Source organism: Sus scrofa, chromosome 16, assembly GCF_000003025.6.
Source record: "Sus scrofa isolate TJ Tabasco breed Duroc chromosome 16, Sscrofa11.1, whole genome shotgun sequence".
In the NCBI taxonomy this organism is placed as follows: Eukaryota; Metazoa; Chordata; class Mammalia; order Artiodactyla; family Suidae; genus Sus; species Sus scrofa.
Genome location: NC_010458.4, coordinates 64,142,793 through 64,159,785, shown reverse-complemented (window position 1 = coordinate 64,159,785; position 16,993 = coordinate 64,142,793). Strand labels below are relative to the sequence as shown.

The following is a 16,993-nucleotide window of genomic DNA, read 5'->3' as shown; positions in this document are numbered from 1 at the left end:
CCATCCCTGTAGGACAAGAGCAGAGTGGAGCGAGGGCTTCAGGGGACACGTAAAATAAAGAGTGTAAACGAACATCCCTATTCTAATTACCTTGCCACCTCGAGGAAGTTGAATGGGTGCACTTAGCTTTTGAAGATAGCAGAGCATGGACACCACTCTCTCTGGTCCCACCAGTTGCACTTTCCATGGGAGACACCACGAGGAATTGGCAGGAATATTTGAGCCCAGAGTGAGCACCTCCCCTTCTCTATCAAGCCTTCCTGGGTGACTCCAGGTTACACAATTGTTCTTCATTCTCACCCCAGGGTACCATATACACTGAGCATTTTAGTGTTGGGTGGTATTGAAGTTGACTTTTCATCCCAGTCTCATAAGCTGTGCCAGGAGTGGGCACTGTTTGGGGGTGGAAACCTGAGGTTTTTCAGACTTCCTCAACCCCGAGGCCTATCTTATGTCCAGACACATGGCGAAGCCTCAGTAAACATGAGCTGACCCTACAGGGATGGGCTGCACATAGCTCTACCAGGTCGGTATTTTTTTTCATGATGCTTTGGAAATGAGTAGAGTCAATTCTAGGTTCAAAGGTGAAAGAAACAAGGGTATCCAGTCCCCGAAGGGGCTTAATGCAGTTCAGCGCCTTTGCAGAGTCCCTTGTTGTTGGAACACAGGGACACCACCTGAGCTCAGCGAGACACTGACTTTGGGGATGCTATAAAGGGAAAGGGACACTCTGCAAAACTCAAAATGAAATTGTGTCAAGGAGGGGCCAGAGTTTCAGTGGTTGTGGAAAAACACTGCAGTCCTGGTAAATGTGGGGACAGGATATCCAGTCAACTGAGGAAGCTCAACAAAATATTATTGCAAAGAAGAATTATATTTTATTTGTATACCATCAGAATATAAAAATAAATAAGTAAACAGAAAACAAATGGAATCACTTTACAGGAAGCACATTCATTACTTAAAAGTAGCATTTTAATGGCTAGGCACTTTCTGGTCACATCTGCTTCTCATGTTCCCCCATGCTGACAAGTAAGAAATTCTTGGCCTTTTTCCTCCACATCTGTCTGCTTCTTCATGTGGCATTAAGGAGCAACCAGCAATTCTGACAATTTTATATCCTTAACCATAACTACACTTGTCTTCTGTCTTGAATCATAAGATCTTTTTACTTTCCAGAGACTTATCATGTCTCTCCTATGTCTTACAGATAGAAGGGGGTGGGGAGTGAAGTTGAATTTCAATTTCAATCATCATTTTTTTAGCTCTACGTTCAGGTATCTAAAGGCTAAACTTGCCTAGAGGTACCAGTGGCCCTGAATTACCACCACCCCTTCAAGGAAGTTTTCATGGACACAGGAACTAACATGTACTCTCCAGGACCTCCTCAAAGAGTTTGGGTCTCCATGCCTCATTTAACTATCTCTTGTGTTCCCACCCATCAAAAATGTATTGTGGCACTGGAATTAGGACATTATGTTCTTACTGTTCTTACTCTTACTGAGGGCACTTGCAGGCTAGACTGAAAAATTGTCAGTATAAATAACACATACATTCACATTTTGCATAATAAGGCCCATTCCTCATAAATCAGGTCATGAGTATATGAAACATACATCTTGGCACACACATGTTAAATAATAGTAATAAATTAATAAATACATAAATTACTTAAATATTTAAATAACATAAAAGTCAGCTGTGATCTGCTAGCTGGAAAGCCTATAAATAAATTAGTTGATTGTTTCAGTGGACATTTAACATTTAAATAATAAAATACAGCAAAGACATCTTTATAATCCTAAAAAAAAGCAAGTTGGTAGAAAATATCTTTGGGGGAGGGGTCTGCTCCATCATGTCTTTTAACAATTTAGCATAATCCACTTTTCCTCCATGGTTTTGTCCCAAGATTAGAACCTGAAAAAGAAAGCTGAAAGTCTATATGGATTCGAAATTCAGCAGCAAACCCTTCTTTGTCAGATAACACATTATCTGTGGCAATTGGGTTTGGGGATTCCATATCAGAAGGGTCCAGCCCTTCCTTATGTGACTGATTTTGCTGGTACCATGCTTGCTGAATAGCCCCCAGGGATCCCCAGCTAAGATTCTCATTCCTGGGAACAGCTTGCAGGCCACCCATGCTCTGACCTCTGGCTACTTCTGTTTGCCTTCCCTTCTAGAAGGGCAGGACCTGTGTGTCCCTGTGCCCAGCATAGGGCATGGAATAATATGGTCATCAACTAAATATCTGTTCATGACCCAATGTATGTTTCTGCCCTGGCAACTGTGTGTTGGGCACTCCATACCCCCTTTCTTGTCCTGCAGCATCCCCACCATTGTCCTGCATGTGGGTACACTGAGTATGTAAGGTCTGGGCTGGACCTCATGGGCCTGCTCACCTAATTGCAGGACACAGATGCCCATTCACTCCAGGAGGAGCTGTAGTAGCGGTCCCGGGCTTGCACGCGGATGTTGGCATCCTTGTGGCATGTAACCTTGGCTGAGATTTGGTCCGTGAAGAGTTTATCTTTCTGCAAAGGAGAGGGAAATCTTTGGGAACACAGTCTTAAGATGGACTGGGCATATTTTGGCAAAGCACAAATCTCCCCATATAACCACACCTTGGTCTTGGGGCACCTCACTTGTGATTCATTGGGGTGTGTGTGTGTGTAGAATTTGCACTATCTACTGACAGAAGCTCTCAACAGAGACTCAGTTTTTCTACTTTGTAAGATCTAAGGGATAAAGTGTTGGGTCCAGCTTTCGTCTTTCTAGCACAGCTGCCTTGCCTGGGCCCCATGTGGACTCACCTAGTCCAGGCCAGTGGTGGGACTGAGACAGATTTGCTCTAGCTGTCCCCTGGATATTCTGAAATACCATATCCTGATCCTTTTATCAGAAAACTCGTGTTCTATCCCAGGCATTGCAACTTATTAGCTAGCTCTCTGGCCACAGGAAAATGTCTTAGGCTCTGTATTCTCAGTTTTCTCATTTATAAAAGAGGGGTAATAATCACCACTTCTTCACAGAGTTGTACAATTTAAAGTAGCAAAGTATTTAACCATGTAGAAAGTGTGCTATAAATACTACCTATGAATGATACAGATCTTACATGGGAAAGTATCTATGCAGGTTTTGAATAATATTTAGGTAACATATACTCCAGAATAGCTTTTCCCTACCCCACAAAAAAATTCTTAGGAAGTGACTGGATCACTGAATTCTGCCATAGGCTAACCATTACACCCTTTATCCAGTTATTTCTAAAACCTGGGTCCAAGGAGACTCAGGCTTTATAAAAGGGCCTCTAAGGAAGGTTCAGGTAAGGAAGTTTGAAAGCCACTGCCATAGCCTATGTAAACACCAACATTTTGTAAAATAAAATAATTTCACAAAATGTGGAACAGCTGGGAATTATCTGTTTTTGGCTGAGAGAGAGTAGGAATATTCTGTCATCCATTATATTCATTCATCTGAAATAATATTAGGCTCCTTGAGCCCAGATGTCCTATGCCAGGACAAGTTCTGAGAGCAAGAATTAATGATCAGCCATACTGGTGGCAGTAGGGAGGTTAGGTACATGGTCTTGGTGTCCTGGAGACTGAGGTTGTGCCCTGGTTGTGCCACTTCCTGGCTGGGTGGCCTTAGGCAACTCCCTTAACCTCTCTGAGTTTAAATATCATCGCTAGTGAAAGGGAACAAATAACACGGCCTGTCTTTCTGGAGTAACTGTGAAGATTAAGTGAGATATACCTGTGAAGCCCTTAGCAGTGTTTCAGGCACCTAGAAAGTGTCAAATAAACATTGGCTGTTCTTATCATCATTAATCTTCCCCTAGATGTGGACATGCATAAAGCTGACCCCAGAATAGATGGCCCCTGAATCACATCGTACCTTTTCTCTTTTGTTCTTGCCCTGAACTTGAACACCAAACATCAGGGAAAAGTAGGAATGTGGGGTGCTCCAGGTGTCAGGGTACTCCCAGCTGATCTCCACGTGTCGAGAATTCTTTAATGGATTCAGCTGCAGATTCTTGGGAGGGTCTGGTTTGACTGTGGAAGAGAGAGAAACACCCTTTATTTTCCCAAGGGGGCCTTGGAATGAGGTGGTTCTGGCTTTTGATCCCACTTTCACCTCCGACCAGCTCTGAGTCCACATTATAGATACTTAGCTTCCCCAAGCACGTGGTTAGCAGATGCGAGGAACCCCCGCTGGCTGGCGCTCTTGTTGGTGCCCTGGGAGGCAGCATTCACCACGGCCGCCTCCTTTAGGCTCAGAATCCTTCTCATCACTGCCCAATCATACGGGCCCTGGTGGCAGAACCACCTCTGCTTGGAGGAAAGTTCTTAGAGTCAACAAGACCCTCACATCTGGACTTGCAGTGAAGGGTCACCCTCTCTGTAATCAAACCCCCTCTTTGCCCCAAACTTGGAACTGGGCCGAGCCTTTCACTGGGGGCAAGATGAGGGATTTTTCACTTAGTGTTCTTTCTTTAGTCTTTTCATGGAATCTGACACTGCCTTGTCCAATAGCAGTTATAGCCAAATTGTCTCTATGCTTGGGGCACTCAGGTATTCTCTTAAAATCCCCCATTAGGTGGCAGCCATTGGACTGTGCATGGAAAGGGAAGCCATGAGGGTCAACAGACTATCCTCAAGTAGTGTGCCTTCTTCCAGAAAGGTCAGGGGTGGGGACCGTCCACGGAACAGGCTTGGGCTCTCTGGACCCAGCACCTCTCTTCACAAAGACCAAGGCTCCTAGCACAATGCTCCATAAATATTCTTTCCTCTGTTCTTAACACGATGACATCTTTTCTTTAGGACTCAGCTAAGTGCCACCTCTTCACAGAGACCTTCCCTCACCACCCTGTGTGCACAAGACGCCACCCTTGGCGTTCCCATCGTGGATCAGTGGAGATGAATCTGACTAGCATCCATGAGGACGTAGGTTTGATCCCTGGCCTTGCTCAGTGGGTTAAGGATTCGGTGTTGTCATGAACTGTGGTGTAGGTTGCAGATGAAGGTCAGATCTGGCATTGCTGTGGCTGTGGTGTGGGCCGGCAGATACAGCTCTGATCCAGCCTCTGGCCTGGGAACCTCCATATGCCATGTGTGTGGCCCCTCCCCCCAAAAAAAGATCCCACCCTCTCCTTCCCACCAAAGGTAGTCTCCCCACAAATGCTAGAGCAGGTTCTGTGATTCGATCACCTCTTATTTCATGATGCCTGTTGAGTGGATAGATAGTAAAGGAAATGACAAGTGGCAAAATCTCCATCTGCCAATTAAAATAGATGTCCATTTTGGAGGGGTTTGTATTCCAATAAAAAGTCTTTTTCAAATGCTAGGGAAACATTACCTGGGAATAATTGCAATTAGTAGGGGGACGCTCAGGTCCTGCATATAAATAGCATGCTTCAGGGAGTGCTCTTGGATTCATCACAGAAGATGCGTGGGCAGCAGAATAGAAGTGTCATCAAGAGTCTGCTATTTCTAGTGGGGGCAGATCTGAATTGCGAGCTGTGAGGTCTGCAGCAAGCGGTGGAACCCAGCTAGGACTCAATTTCCTCTTCCTTAAAATGCAGGTAATTGTATCTACAGCGTAATGATCTTGGGGGGGGCGGGTGCACAATAAATGAGATAAAGCACGTAAACCCCTCATTCCAGTGCATGGGGCCCTGTGAACCTATGACGGATATTAAACCTTATTAAGCACATAGAATCCAGCAAACTCACTGATGTCCCTGATGAAGAAGCTGCTGGTATAGTTTTCATACTTGAGCTTGTGAACAGCTTCCAGCACGACCTCAATGGGCAGGCTCTCCTCAGCGGCTGGGCAGGCACTGCCCTCCTGACACTCCACTCTGTACTTCTTATACTCTCCGAGGTCCTCTGAGAGCGTTGCCGTGCCACATGTCACGCCACGGGGGTCAGTGGAGCTGGAATTAAAGAGGCATTATCCTGTATCCCTCATTGGCAGGTGAATCCCTAGCAGTGGCAGCCAGACGGCCATCTGAGGACACGATTTCTCCAACTGGTTTGGTTCTTCTCAAGGGGATTGTTCTCATGTCCTTTCCATGAGAACAGGCTTTGCCTCTAGGTAATACAAATGTTTAGAAACCATTCTGCACTTACGTGCCTCTGGCCGAAATGAATCCGAACATTTTTAGAGCCAAAGTTCCTGGTTAGATCTCCTTATTAAAAATAGCCATTTCTTTTCCTGATTTTAATTGCAAAAATCAATATATACCAATTAGAAAAAAATTTTAAAAAGATGTCTATAAATGAAATTTGTATGCCTCTTTTAACCCAAATTCCTTTTTTAACGCTAATCTAACTCCATAGATAGAAATGCTATTGACAGCTTATTGTATTCGACATTAACAATAATCCCAGACATTATTCTCTGATTGCTTAAAGCAATCAATCATATAGCCACATGTGTATACACACACGTACACATATTGTGTATATATATATACAGATAGATTTATGACTAGGATCTCTATATATAAAACTAAATAAATACATTTATACATATATGCAGTTATATATTTGTAAATAAATTAATTTTTATATACGCAATAATTATATTTTATATATATATGCATATATATATATTTATAAACAACCATGTTCCCCCTTCTGAACACATTATGGGGACTGCTCCATGATTTGAGACTGCGTATTAAGCTGGGGTGTCATGCACCACAGTTCATTTAACCCGTGCCCTGCTAATTACCAAGAACATCACAGTAACCCTTGCATCTACGTGTCTGTGCACCTGTACAAGCATTTCTTTAGTAAGCATTTTCATTTTAAAGATGAAAAAGTAAGACCTCCAAGGTTAATTTACTCTGTTAAATAGTGGCCGGGCCAGGATAGTCACCTAGGGTTCGCTCTGTTGTCCTACATTGTTTGGGAGCTTAGATGAGAGGGAAGGAAGTCACCTAGAGGGGCTAGTGTAGGTTCTGTATCCCTGGGGACGGGTTTCTCTGGGGAAGCCCAAGTGCACTGGACAAACAGTGAACTTCAGATTAGTGGTGTCAGCAGAAGAAAAAGGGAATTGCAGTGGTCTTGGAAAAATTTCTAGAGGCTTCACAGAGTTTTGGAGTCTGCCTCAGGGCTTTCAGGACCTATGCCCTAGAGCTCTTGTTTCTATTTTTGACTAGAGGGGCAATTCTGGCAAGTCCTTCCTAGCTTCGATCTCTCCTTTTATCCTTCCCGGTGGTGCCATGAGCCTTAATGAACCATCGCCAGGCAGTTTGGATGAGTGGGTTCAAGCACAGCAGAGGCTATTCCCAGGACCCAATAACGTCCTGCCCTAATGCATACATTTGTTCAGGCAATTAGCTTAAATCTCCATCTTCTTTCCCTAATTTAGGCAAGGGCGTATGTGTGGGGGTGGGGGGTGGGTGTTGAAAAAAAATAGGTTTGCCTTTATTTTCTCCCTTAACTGATAGACCATTGCTAGGCTGCCCTTATTTTCTGAGTGAGAAAGTTCTAGGAGAATGCTGAGTGGTTTCACTTACCCTCTGCTGCTTTTGACACTGAATTTCAAATCAGTACTGATTGCTGTCAGCCACCAGCAGGTGAAACGTCCGGAGTAATTCTTTGCCTCACATTTTAGAAAGCTCTTGTTTTTGGGCTCTGGATTTGAAAAGAACAAAAATTCAGTGTTTAGGGGTTTTCTTTCTTTTAAAATTATGAAGATTTTTATTGCGATGAATCACAGGCCACTGAATAGCGAAGATAATCCATTAATTTCCTTGGAAAATGCTGCTGTTCTCCTTGAAGGTGGTTCAGCAAAGACTGGGACTGTCTCAACAGGATGCTGATTCTATAGAGTATACTACATATCGAAAGGAGGTATTAAGTTTTTTCAAGGCTGTCAGCCCAGTGCTGAGTTATGCACTATGCACGTTAACTTCCATTCGCCATCCAGTAATGTCACTGTTATTTAAAAAGAACAGCAGGAAAAGCATGCAATCCCCATGAACTCAACATGAGATTTTGATGGCTAATAACCCAAAGTGTCCAGCAAAGGAAAAACAAAGCAAAGGAAAATGTAGATTTCAGGTGGTTCAGTAGGAGACTTGATATTATTTCTTTAACTACATAATTATGTCTTGCCTTTTAAATTTTTATTTTTTTCAATCTCTTTTGGAGCAAAAGAGAAAATTGACACCATCCAAGGGAATGGAATTACCTTTCTGGTCTTTTAAAATATCAGTGGACCAAATTCCATCTTCCTTTTTGTGAAGCAGCAGGAGTGACTGGCTCAGAACTGCGCCTCCTTTGCGACAGGTGTACTGGCCAGCATCTCCAAACTCTTTGACGTGGATGGTCAGGGTTTTGCCAGTGCCCAAGACCTCACTGCTCTGGTCTGAGGTCCACGTGATGCCGTCTTCTTCAGGGGTGTTGCAGGTGAGGACCACCATTTCTCCAGGGGCATTGGGGTACCAGTCCAACTCTACGACATAAACTGGAGAGCACAGGGATTGGGGGTCAGGCTATAAGCTCCACGAACTCCAGGATTTTTGTTTTTGTTTGTTTTTGTTTTTTAGGGTTGCACATGCGGCAAACGGAAGTTCCCAGGCTAGGGGTCAAACTGGAGCTACACCTGCCCGCCCACGCCACAGCAACGATGGATCCGAGCCTCGTCTTCGACCTACACCACAGCCCATGGTGAAGCCAGATCCTTAACCCGATGAGTGAGGCCAGGGATCGAATTGGAGTCCTCATGGATACTAGTCAGGTTTGTTACCACTAAGCCACAACGGGAACTCCCCGACTGTGTTTTTTGACCACCTGGGCAGCTGCACAGCTGAAGCACAAACTTGATCAAACAGCTAAGTGGGTTCCGCGGGCGCAGTGTACGTCCGACAGGACCATGGGGCGGGCGGTCCTGCCTGCTAGTGGCGATCCGGCGTGCGTGGCTGTGGTGTAGGTTGCAGCGGCCGGATCGAGTGTGGCTCTGGTAGCGGTGCACAGCTCAAATGACCTAGCTGGAACTCATATGCCAAAAAAAAAAAAAAAAAAAAAAAAAAAAAATAAAAAAATAAAAATAAAACAGCTAATGCTTACTGAGATCATCCAGGGAACTGGGCCCCACTTGGGTTCAAGGTTGTAGAAGACAGAAGCAGAGTTTAATAGTGTTCATGGACTCATTACTGTTAGGCTGCCGTTAATAATTAACCTCTGATTAGCTGGCTGGTGAGGGAAGCCTTCACACACCAAAAAAATGAAAACAGCACAGTATTCCTTCCTGAAGGCCTGGTGGAGATGAGAAGCTTCCAACACAATTCACTTTCATAGAAACTAAGTGTTGAAAAAGATAGACCAGCACTGACATACTGTCCCCACTAGCTGGCTGGGGAATTGGAGAAAGATGTTAATCACCTGAGCCTCAGTTTCCTCATCTGTAAAATGGCAATAATAATAGTCTCTGCCTCATAGATTAGGTTGTGAGGATTAAATTAAAAAAACAGGTAAAACATTTAGCACAGTAGCTGCCACTCAGCATTAGCTGTTATTGTTATTCACAGACCAATGGTCAGACAACTGTTCAGAGAAATTGCCTTCCAATTTTCCATGGGGATTTAAGGATTTAGTTCCCTACTGCATGGAACTCACCAATGGAGATTTTCATTCTCTGTTTTTTTTTTTTTTAAGCTATTTTACATTTTTATGAGGCAATGCAGCAGATCCTAGTCTTCCCATTTTAGAGAGAAGGGAACCGAGACCATGAGGTTAAGCAAGGTTACATCAAGTTAGAAACACAAGAGCTGTATCTCAGATCTTCTGCTTTGCAGCCTGGCATTGGGTCTTCAACACTAGTATCTAAACTGACACGTGAAGAATACCATTTCAGAGTATGTCACATTAAGTCTTCATTCATGCATGCATCAATTATTAATTAGATGGAATTGTTTAATGCAGTGGTTCCCAAAGCATGATCATCAGCTACTACCAGAGGCAGCAGGTGAGACTCTGTTAGCATTGCAAATTCTCAGCTGCATCAGGAATTTTGACACTGGCCCAGTCACCTGTTTTTTACCTCTCCAGATGATTTTGAAACCCACTCTAGTTTGAGAGTCACAGTGGTTAAAAGCCTAGATTTTGGAGTCACACAGGTCTGGGTTTAGATTTAGTCTTATCTCTTGTATTAGCCTGTGGCTTTGAGTAAGGCAATCAATTACTCTGTTTCAGTATCATCATCTTTAAAATAAGCAACATACTAGTACTTGTTCCAGAAGGTGGATATATGAATAACACCAGCTAATTCACATAAGAGCTTGACACAGTGCCCTTAAAGGCCCTATAACTGGTGGCTCTGGTGATTGGCATCCAAATGTAAAATGCTGTGGAAAGTCAAGTTTACGCTTGACATCAAAGGGACTTGTAACTGAGTGGGTAACAGAGATAGAGGTACAAAGCGCCTGGGGCCCAACTCTCAAAATCGCCAGCTTTGCTGCCACAAGACCACGTGGCACCTTTTGGCTTTCTCTCGTTTTTCTCTGTCCCAGGGGTGACTGAACAGCATGGCCATTTTCCTGTCACAACTAAGACTCAGAAGCCGTCCAAGACCCTTGCCCAAGGGCAGGGGAAACAGTTGTGAAGGCAGCCTGAAGAGGCAGGTCTAGAACCTGTGCTGGACTGCATCTCATTGTACCTCCACAATTGGAAGCCGTCTCCGTGTTCTTGCATTGCTCTCTGCGGTTTTTGTGGTTTACCAAATCAGAAGTAACTGGGGGTGGACTATGCAAAGGCCAACACTCCTGAGCTCACGAAAAATCCCAGGGTTGGAAGGGATCTGGTATAATCATCTGACTCAGGCCTTTATCTTTTTTCAGGGGAGGGTCTAGAACTCTCTAACCCTCCTGGGGCAGAGCAGAGACACCTGCTCTGCCTTCTTCCAGAAATTCTTAAGACTGGAGGAATAGCCCCCAATTTTTTTCAGGCATGTTAGTGTTGTATCCTCCTCACTATTGAAAGATCATTTCTGATCATCAGCCAAATGTCTTCATTTTAAGTGTATAACTATTTCCTCTTGCTCAGCTGTCCAAGGACAGAGGAAACAATTGCTTCATGTCCTTCTTGTAAAACCATCTTCAAATACCTTAAGCACAAGCACTGAAGCAAGACAATTGGGATCAAGTTCCTGTTCCACCCTTACTAGGTATGTGAAATTGGGTAAGTTACCTAATCTCTGTAGCCTCTATTTTTAACATCTGTAAAATGGGGTGCAAATATTCCCTATCTCTTATGGACGTTGTGAGATGCTTTGCTCAATGAATAGTCACTGTTATTATTATACAATTAAAGACAGTAGTTACCAACATTATTAAGTTGGCTTTAATGAGAAACATCTGAGGGTCTTTCAGGCCAGCTCACAATCCGTTAATACATATTTACTGTGTGTGAGATACTAGAAGGACAGAGGGAACTTCTTATTCTAATAATACCTTTTGTTCTACTAATAATTTTTATTGATCACTGGTGTAATAAATAGGTTCTCTTGAATCACCAGAGACATTATTTTAAACAACCCAAACAATAATACTCGCTAACATTTACTGTCACTTCATCATCTGCTGTCTTCTGCATTCTCTAGTACATTTAATAATCCATGTAGGAGTTCCCGTTGTGGCACAATAGTTAACGAATCTGACTAGGAACCATGAGGTTGCGGGTTGATCCCTGCCCTTGCTCAGTGGGTTAAGGATCTGGCCTTGCTGTAAGCTGTGGTGTAGGTTGCAGATGCGGCTCGGATCCCGTGTTGCTGTGGCTCTGGCGTAGGCCTGCAGCTACAGCTCCGATTCGACCCCTAGCCTAGGAACCTCCATATGCCAAGGGATCGGCCCAAGAAATGGCAAAAAGCCAAAAAAAAAAAAAAATTCCATGTAGTAGGTATTATTTTGTAATCCTCAGTTTACAGTCAAGGGAACTCAGGCCCAGAGGTGACCCAGCTCAAAATCACATAACCAATAAGTGTCAGAATCAGACTGGAACCCCTGTCAGTGTGAATCTAAAGTCCATGCTTTCCCCAAAGTGCTTGGCCAGAGCTAAGCCATCTCGGTGCCAACTGAGGGGGTGATAATTTGTGCTGGAATGGAAGATGATAGACATAGGTCTTAAACATTTCAAATCCTTCACTCTGGAATCTTAATCATATGATACAGCTGGTTTTAGTACGACTGGCAAAGTCCACATCCCTTCTTCAACCACAGTCAACAAAAACCTCCTTCTCTGGTATGGAATGTGGAAGCCAAACAATAGAGGTACCCTCAAGGGTGAAGCAAGGACATGGACCCATGTTTTCCCGGAGTGAGGCTCTCATCGGAAGCCCCAGTGCAGGCCTGCCCACTGCAGTCTGACTTCCCAACAGGGACTGCCTGACAGTCCTGGCTTAGATGCTGGGCCTCTGTAGAGAATTAGGAAAGGCTAGTTACCATTTTTCTCCAGTTCCCATATGGCCACGATGGGAGATGCCAGCCAAACCAGGGAAAACCAGGAGACAACCAGCTGCTGAAGGTGCATCTGCAGGAGGAGGAGAAACAGAGGAGAAGACAAGAGCAAGAAGAGGAGAGAATGTCAATAGTTACGCAGTCACCTTTGGAAACCATATTCACATTCTATCGTACATTGTTTTTGATCTTTATCTTCCTCTTCTTTTCACTGCCAGGTTAATACTCAGTGAATTCCAGAAGCCTCTGCCAGTCTCTGGCTGAGAACATCTCCAAATAGAGAACCCCAGACTATCTGGAGCTAAAAGAGACCTAAAGCCAGCCAGCAGATATAATCCTCTTATTTTCAAGATGAGAAACTTAAGGCTAAGAGAATGAACATGGTTTGTTGGGTCTGACATTTAGACATTATTTACTTGGTACCTCCTACATAAAGGGCACTGAGCTGGAGCATTTGACAGTGAAAAGGGATTTTTACCCTGGACCCTGACTTCCAGGCGCAAATACTTTCATTCCGCATTTTTTTTTTTTTGCTTTTTGAGGGCTACATCTGAGGCAAATGGAAGTTCCCAGGCCTGGCATCAAAAAGGAGCTGCAGTGGCCAGCCTACCCCACAGCCACAGCAATGAGGGATCCAAGCTACATCTGCGACCTATACCATAGCTCATGGCAATGCTGGATTCTTAACCCACTGAGCAAGGCCAGGGATTGAACCCGCATCCTCATGGATATTGGTCAAGCTCCTTACCGCTGAGCTACAACAGGAACTCCCCACAAATGTTTCTTAAGTCAGTGTGTTGAATACCTTCTCTATAGCTGGGGAGAGAAACGTCACACCTGTGTTGCTATAGCACAAGGCAGTATGTGTGGTGAGTAACCCCAGGCCTAAAGGACTTGGACTGAGGGAGGAAAGGTAATACTGAAGACATCTTTCAAGTTCTGGCTATGAGGCTAGACTTTGTTGGAGAGGTTTACTCTCTCTCCCTGTTTAGACTGCAGTTGCTCTAACTCAAAGATTACTTCCTCCCACATTATGTAACCAGTGGTTTTCAAACTGCAGCATATGTCAGAATAGTCTGGAGGCATTGCTTAAGCACAGATTTCTGGCCTCCACTCCTATCCTGACCCTAGAATGTCTGACTCAGCAGGTTTGGGGGCGGGGGCCTGAGAATCTGCATTCCTCCACGTTCCCAGGGGAAGCTGATATTGCTGGTTTGAGGATTATTCTTCGAGATCCATTGGTGTAATCCATGTTCAGGGTCCAGGGCCCCTGAAAATCAAGATGCTCTTTGGGAGAAGACCATAAAATATTGATCTATCCACCATGAGATAAAGAAATGCATAATTTTCTGCTAAATCAGCCACCGTCTTAGAGTGAAACTCAGTCTAGATTAGTATCCAGGGTTTATGAACATCTTGCTATACCCCACCTGTGAATTAGAGAGCAGTGATTATTATTTATTTTCAGTCTGTAACACCTCCACCTATCTTGGAGACACCAGTGTTCTTTGGGAACATGGTTCCAGAAACCATTGGGCTAAATGAAGAACAAGACTGAAGTTTTTGACCAAATATCCATCTCAAAGGGTTGCTGGGAGCCTGCAGGGAGATGACAAATCATGGAAGCCAATCACATGTGTTAGCTTGTACCAAGGGAAGAGATAAAGGGAAAATCTGATTTTCCTCTGTGTTGTATGTGATGGATAAGGAAATAGAGGTGCTGCAATTACACAGGCCTACAAAACCCAGATGTCGGCACTCTGGGATGGGAAGCAACAGAGATTCCTGGCACCTCTGGTGATTCCGTTATGCTCTCTTAACTCTGGGGTTTCCCTTTGGCTAGGTGCCTGGCACTTCCTCACTGGGCCTCAGTCAGAGGCATCTGAGAATTTCAGGTGAACGCCACCTCAGGGTCAAGGGAGCCATGGTGATGGTTCTAAAAACAACTCCATCTTTGCATCACCTACATCTGAAACCCCAGGACACTGGCAGAATGTGGCAGATGGTGGTGGGTCACTGTCTGAATCAAACCCAGGGGAAACCAAAAAGGGAGCAGCATGCAGATGCCCTGCTGTTCTCTAGACCCCCTGAAACCATGGGCTACAGTTCTGGTTCCACCCCTTGCTAGTTTCATGATACTAGCCAAATTACAATCTGAACCTCAGTCTCCTCAGCTGTAAAATGGACATAATACCCATCTGAAAGGGTGGTTGGGTTTTATTCCACAGCCCACATTTTTTCGGCATGCTAAGTTTGAGAGTTTGAAGAATTAAACATTTTAAAATAATTTCATTCGTTTTCTAAACTCTGGAAATCCTTGTAGGAGGGACACAGGGCCCTTAGGTGTGTTCAGGCTCTTTAACACTGGTGCCAACATGGGCATGCCAGTGACACTTGGCTGGGCATCCCTTTTTCAAGTCTTATTCTGCTTGTTACTTTTTTCATGAGAAAAGCGAATCATTATTTAAAAATAAAAAGACGTAGTCATAAGAGGTGTGAGTAGCACATGCAGAGGGTCCCAGTTCTAGAGACAGGCAGACCTGCGCTGGCATCCCAGTTCTGCCACTTGTTGGTGGTGTGACTCTGGAGGAATCATTTGACCTCTTTGAGCCCCATACTTTTAATCTGCAAAATGGGCAGCTGGTTGTAATGAAAACATAATGAAGTAATTAACATAAAGTATCCAGATTGGTGCCCTGATGAAGTCAGGACTCCCAGCTGTTTCCTCTTAGAGCACCATTCCTCCTTTCATGGGGCTGATTACAATGCAATCCTGTAGTTACTTCTTTTTTTTTTTTTTGTCTTTTTAGGCCATACCCACGGCATATGGAGGTTCCCAGGCTAGGGATCGAATTGGAGCTACAGCTGCCAGCCTACACCACAGCCACAGCAATGCCAGATCTGAATGGTGTCTGTGACCTACACCACAGCTCACAGCTACACTGGATCCTTAACCCACTGAGTGAAGCCAGGGATCGAACCCGCAACTCATGGTTCCTAGTTGGATTCGTTCTGTGGCACCATGAGGGGTACTCCCCCTAGAGTTACTTCTTTCATGTTTCTCTTTCCCACCATACTGAGCTCTCTGATGGCAGAAATTATGTCTGTCTTATTCCAGAGTCTAGCAGAGAGGGTCCAGCCTAGAGGGGTTTAATTAATTATTAAAGCCTGTGTGAATAGACAGAAATCATAAAATTTCAGTAAAATGAACTCTTAAGAGGCTGCCCAAATTCCTTCTAATATCTTGAAATTCCTTATTTGAAAAAACTGGGCCATCAGCTCCAGTTTAGTAATCTTTGTCTTAAAATGATATTTTAACCTGATTGTTATTTTTTTTCTAACCTGAAAATTGTCGCACATAATTTACGTGGGTAACTGTAAGACACCAGTACAGTAGACTATCATTTTTCTTCCTTCTCACATTTTAAAACTTCAGAAAGTAGTTTTAAACATTGGTGTTGCTTTCTATTTTTAAAGTGATTAGTTAATGCAAAAGATCTGGGTAACCCAGCTGTCAGTCTAGTTGACTGTCACAGCTCTTAAGCCTGTCACAAATATGGGACCAACTATGCTCACTTATGCGGTATACGTATGAATTCAATTATTTATAGAATTCATTCTTATTTACTGAATGAAAGCTTTTGAAAAGTTTGTAGTTATAAGGGAAGCTGTTACTATACCATCCCTTAACTGGTGAGTATTAATATTAAGGAACACACTTTTACATACATACCACTTTAAAACAAGACAAACTTTTCTATAAAATATGCGTTTGTCCACAGACCTTAGTATACAATTATTATTAGTTGACTTTTAAAACTAATACTTTATACATGAATCCCCAAAGCACTGACTTTTCACTAGTGTCCCAGAAAGTAATGCTTTCAGGAGTCCACGCACTCCACGATGCCTGGTACAGGGGTAGCACACGAATGGTGTCCACCCCTGGACAGACTACGGGCCTGTGGAAGGGGTGGCAGGGCCTAGGGAAGTGCTTACCTTGCTCTGGTCAGGCTGCAGAGTTCGTCGGGTCTGAAACCGTTGTTGCTTCTGCTGCTGCTGCTACTATTGGACCTTATATACCCTGCTCCTACTAAGCTTTCTGATGGAAACTTAAACTAGAAACTGACTTGTTCCAAGTTGCAACACTGAAAACAACTCTCAAAACCTTCTGGGGGAATTTCAAGAAGTTCCTTTTTTCTCTCTCTCTCTCTCTCTGTGTATCAATAATGCAGAAGGAACATAGGCATCAAAATCCCAGGTAGTGAACTAAGAGGAAATGACTTTGGGGTGGGGAAAAAGGAAGGAGATGGGATGCTCAATTCTTTGGGTTGACATCATGGCCAAAGTGCTTAGAGACAATACAGGCAGCCTCCCTGGGCTCCAAAGACTAGAGAAGAAGGAAGGCCAAGGAGAGGTCACCCAGGAGGATGAGTTCAGGACAGGATCCAGCAGTTGTATGCCAGAGCACCCCAAAGTAAAATCTAGGTTTCTTCTGAAGTCAAACAGGATGAGATGAAGGGCAAA

General features: G+C 43.9%; 1 protein-coding gene across 1 annotated transcript; it reads right to left on the bottom strand.

Annotated features, from left to right (window-relative positions):
* IL12B (interleukin 12B) lies at nt 857-16,518 on the bottom strand. The gene is given in 8 exon segments (NM_214013.1): nt 857-1,917; nt 2,400-2,531; nt 3,895-4,052; nt 5,733-5,935; nt 7,529-7,646; nt 8,206-8,481; nt 12,452-12,539; nt 16,466-16,518. Coding segments are annotated over 6 exon segments (975 nt in total). The 5' UTR covers nt 16,466-16,518; the 3' UTR covers nt 857-1,917.